We start from the raw sequence: 5,070 nt of genomic DNA, 5'->3' as shown, positions 1-5,070 counted from the left end.
AATCTAACACAAAGTTAAACCAAACCCTAAAATTGAAAATAATTCATCTCACAAAATTATAGGATTCCCTGATTGAAAACATAGATCGAGTGAGATGACTAAGGACTCAATTAAATTAAAATTAAAATATTAAATTAAATTAAAATTAAAATTAAAATATTAAATTAAATTAAATCAAAATAAAAATATCAAATTAAATTAAAATTAAAATATTATATTAAATTAAAATAATATTAAATTAAATCAAAATAAAAATATTAAATTAAAATAAAATAAAATATTAAATTAAAATTAAATTTTTTTAACTTAAAAATTTATTTCAACTTAAAAATTCCTTTTAAAATTTAAAAATTTATTTTAAAAATTAAACTTAATGTTTTAAACTTGAAAATAATTGATCTAAATCCACCCATGTTATAAATTTAATTAAATATTAATTTCTAAAATTGACTTCCAGGATTGCATGACGAGGTACTAGAACAATGAGACTGCATAGATATCAAATAGACTCAATCTAAGGACAAGTAATAAAATATCAAACTCAGGAACTGATCTAGATTAAAGTCAGGGTAAGCAAATAACTATTATCTAATCAATATATAACCATCAATAATCATGCACTAAGATTAACAAAATTATAGAGGTCAAGACGGAACTACTCACCTCAACCATAGAATGTGCTGACTATCTCCTAGTTAGAGGGTCTAACTCGAGATCAAATTCTACAAGTATAGAATATGAAATGGTCTAACTCGAGCTCAACCTATCAATTTGTTCATATATTACTCTTTTAAATCCCTCTTAGTCAATTACCAATTCCATTAACTATGAAGTTAATTAAGTAAATTAATAACTCGATTAACTCTTAATTGATATTAACTTAATTATCCATTTAATAATTCAATTAATTTATCAAATTAACTATCAATTATACTGATCACTATTAAACAATAAATATAAGAAATCTAGTAATTAAACTTATTGTTAATTACTCAATCGGATAATTAATCTATTATTTATTAACTACTTAATACTTAATCAACATAAATAATTAAGGTTACCCTAGGTTTCGGCTCCCACCTCGACGGTGAGCTTTCTATTGCAAGTGGCCAGCGGAGATGCTGAGGCTGGGGGTCGACGAATCCAAGCAGACGGCTCACGGTGGAGATTTCAAGCCCACATGCATATCCAAGGTAACTTCCTCAAACTACTCTATGCAAGTGGAGGTGCCAGCTGAAAGCGTAGAATCATCTTCCTCAACCCTATATATGCTCGACAAAGATATATAGCTAAGAGTCTTGGCATTAATTAATGCACAAAACGTATTTGTTATTTGTGTAGAACAACATAATTTATTATTTGTAAATAATTCCTTTATTTAATGCATTCAAATACGTCCAAAGCAACTGTAAGTAATTATTCCTGTGACATCCACTAATGAATTAAGCAGTATAAGGAGGGATGCCTTGTTCGTTCCAGAAGTAGTTCTCCGGGTCAACTCGAGCCTTGACTTTCGCGAGCTTCTCAAAGTTGTGCAGGAAGTATCTTCTTCCCCAAGCGCTTGCCTCCGTGTAGCTCGTCCTCCCTTCCTCTGTGCTGCTACCCAAGTCGATATCCTTGTAGTTGAGATACGCAGCTCTCGGATTGCTGGACACGTGAGGAGTCATGTCTTCGTAGAACTTTCTCATCCATGTCAAATGCCTCTCCGTCACCGCCGCCTCTGTCTCGAACCACCTCATGAAGTACTGAATGTTATACAAATTCCCCTTCCTGTGAGGGAAGGCAATGGCATCGTCTTCAATCTCCCAAAGCCTTCCGCCCCACGGCTCAAATATCATCTCCAGAGGCTCCTCCTCCCCCTCCATCATAACCTTCCATATCCCCTCCCATGCCTTCTCGGAGATGGGCTCCCTCACGAAGTCCGACTTGGCTTTGAAGGAGCTGTTGAACGCCGGCCGCCGGGTCAACAGCCCGCGGGTATCATTCCATGCACGGCCATCGAAGTAGAGAGTCGACTCCGCCCAACTCAGCTCGTTGCAGTCCTCGGCCCTCACGCCCAGCTCAGGGAAGCTCTTCTTGATGGCAGCAAGCGTCGCGCGACGCGGCCCAAGGAACAGGCCTTGGAATCTGGCCTGGATCGTGCGGTTCGCCGGCGCTTCTCCGATCGCAATCACCAAGGCCCTGATCCATAGATCGTCGGCGAACAGCGGCGCGATGCTCTGCCATGAATGCAGCAACCTCGTCGCACCCTGCCCCAGCGTCCTGCTAACGGAGAACACCGTCAGCTTGGGTGGCACCGGAACAAGTCGCAACTTGTAGGCCACGACGATGCCGAAGTTCGCCGCGCCGCCTCCTCTTATCGCCCAAAACAAGTCTTCCCCCATGGTCTCCCTGGTCAACAGCTCGCCCTCGGCGTTGACCAGCCTGACATCAACGACGTTGTCTGCGGCGAGGCCGTACTTCCTCTGCAGCCACCCAATGCCGCCGCCGCTGATGAGCCCACCGACACCGACCGTGGGGGAGATGCCGGCAGGGAACCCGGCAGTGGGGCTGGCGGCAGCCACGTTGTAGTACACCTCGCCGAGGGTGGCGCCAGCGCCGACCCAGGCGGTGTGGTCTGCGGCGTCTACCTCGATGGAACGAAGGCCAGAGAGGTCGACGACGGCAAACGGGCCATCAGTACTGGAGAAGGAGACGTAGGAGAGTCCCTCGTAGTCATGGCCGCCACTCCGGACTCGGAGGCGGATGCCGTGACGGCGGCCGCAGAGAACCGCGGCCTGGGAGTCGTGGTCGACGGAGGGGAGGATGATGAAGGAGGGAGTCTCTGCGCCGGAGGAGAGAAACCGGAGGTTTTGGACAGAGGAGCGGAAGAGGGTGGAAAAGGAGGTGGTGTTGGGAGTGTAAATCTTCGAAGGAGAAGAGGAAGATCCTCCGGTTGCTTCAAGAAAGCAATTGAGGAAGTTGGCTTGTGTATGATTTGCTGCGTGAGAAGTGCAGAGGATGAAGAAGATGAAACAGGAGAAGATGATAGTGGTGGACGCCATTGCAAGCTTGCATGTTCTTCTGCGTAACACGCTCTAGGGACCTATATAGAGATCGAAGACGCAATATTTATCCAAAAAAACCCTCCTCCTCCTCCTCCTACGTTTTGAAAAGATCCATCTAGTTTCACAATTATTAAATTGTCACTTATTTTAAAAGTATTACCGAAATGTCTCTAAACGATGACTGATTATTGTTTATAATTCAAATATACACAATATCTTTTGCAAATCAAATTATAAGGCACATTCCGTGACATTCTCTTTCCATGCTTTTTTTTTGTAAATTGAAAATGTAGGGGGCGATGTATGAAAAAAAAAAAATAAAGTTGGTATATGACACTAAAAAAATAATGAGTTTTTTTTGGGATGAATCTAAATTCGTCCAAAATTGGAGACGAATCTAAATTCGTTCCAAATTGGAGACGAATCTAAATTCGTCCCAAATTGGAGACGGATCTAAATTCGTCCCAAATTGAAGATGAATTTTGGGACGAACCTAAATTCGTCCTAAATTGGAGACGAATTTTGAGATGAACATGGGTAATTCGATGTGGGATTTTGGGACGAACCTAAATTTGTCCCAAAATTCATCCCAAGATTCGTCCCAAATTCGGGATGAACCTAAATTCGTTCCTAATTAGGGACGAATCCAAATTCGTCTCAAATTTAAGATGAACCCTAGTTCATCCCAAATTTTGTTCTAAAATAAAAAATTCTCTACAATTTTATTTTCTTTATCCTATTTACATATCAAATACATTATTACATTCTATAAATAAATCTCTTATCATCCCCATATCCAAATTTAAAATATATTAGTCAAACTTCAACACACATCATATTTATACACATCCAAACAAACAAAACTACACATCCAAAAAACAACAAAAATAAAGTTGGTATATGACACTAAAAAACAATAATGATTTAAGGACGAAAATTTGGGAGGTATTTTTTCATCCTAAAATCACAACAAGTTTGGCAACAAAAATAATATTCGACCCAAATTAGCAACGAAATCTGCAATAAAATATTTTCGTCGTAAATTCTCAACGAAAATTATTTTCGTCACAAATTTTTTCCCAGATGGGACGAATCCAGGATTTGTCCCAGATTGAAATTTTTTTAAAAATATTAAAAAAATTATAAGGGGTGAATTCCTGGATTCGTCTCCAATTCTGGGGTGAATCCTGGATTTGTCCCAGAATCAATTTTTTTTTTTAAAAAAAGGAAAAATAATCAAAAACCTTAAATATGGACCTAGAGATAACAAAATTTTATGAAACAAGTTTCTATGTTTTCATATCATTCTCCTGATCGTAAAAATATCTTCATCCATAATTTTGACCTAATATTTTGAGTGTGGTGATTTTTTAACCCGAATTTGATGTAATTTAGGTTAAAAAATTATCAAACTCAATAAATTAGGTCAAAATTATAAATAAGGACATTTTTATGATCAGGAGAACGATATGAACACATAGAAACTTGTTTCAAAGAATTTCGATATCTCTTGATCTATATTTGAGCCTTCCAATTTTATTTATCTTTTATTTTAAAAAAAAATTATATTCTAGGACGAATCTAGGATTCGTCCCAGATTTCGGGATGAATTCAGGATTCATCCTAGATTTTTGGGACGAATCCTAGATTAGTCCCCAATCTGGGATGAATCCTAGATTCGTCCCTGAATTGATTTTTTAAAAAAAATAATCGAAAGCCTTAAATATGAACCTAGAGACATCAAAATTTTATGAAACAAGTTTCTATGTGGTTGTATTATTCTCTTGATCGTAAAAATCTCCTCATCCATAATTTTAACCTAATATTTTGAGTGTGGTGATTTTTTAACCCGAATTTGACGTAATTCGGGTTAAAAAATTATCACACTAAATAAATTAGGTTAAAATTGTAAATAAGGACATTTTTATGATTAGGAGAATAATATAAATACATAGAAATTGTAAATAAGGACATTTTTGACTTGACCATTTGACCTAGACTCGGTTCTATAGCTATATGGAAC

General features: G+C 38.1%; 1 protein-coding gene across 1 annotated transcript; it reads right to left on the bottom strand.

Moving 5' to 3' along the window:
* Positions 1-1,420: 1,420 nt before the first annotated feature.
* LOC122042319 (berberine bridge enzyme-like 18) lies at positions 1,421-3,044 on the bottom strand. The gene has a single exon (XM_042602362.1). The coding sequence runs from the start codon at positions 3,042-3,044 to the stop codon at positions 1,443-1,445; it is 1,602 nt and encodes a 533-aa protein (XP_042458296.1). The 3' UTR covers positions 1,421-1,442.
* Positions 3,045-5,070: the final 2,026 nt, after the last annotated feature.

The sequence above is a fragment of the Zingiber officinale genome, chromosome 1B (genome assembly GCF_018446385.1).
Source record: "Zingiber officinale cultivar Zhangliang chromosome 1B, Zo_v1.1, whole genome shotgun sequence".
In the NCBI taxonomy this organism is placed as follows: domain Eukaryota; kingdom Viridiplantae; phylum Streptophyta; class Magnoliopsida; order Zingiberales; family Zingiberaceae; genus Zingiber; species Zingiber officinale.
The sequence above is the reverse complement of the archived record's forward strand: the minus strand, read 5'-3'. Positions and strand labels throughout refer to the sequence as shown.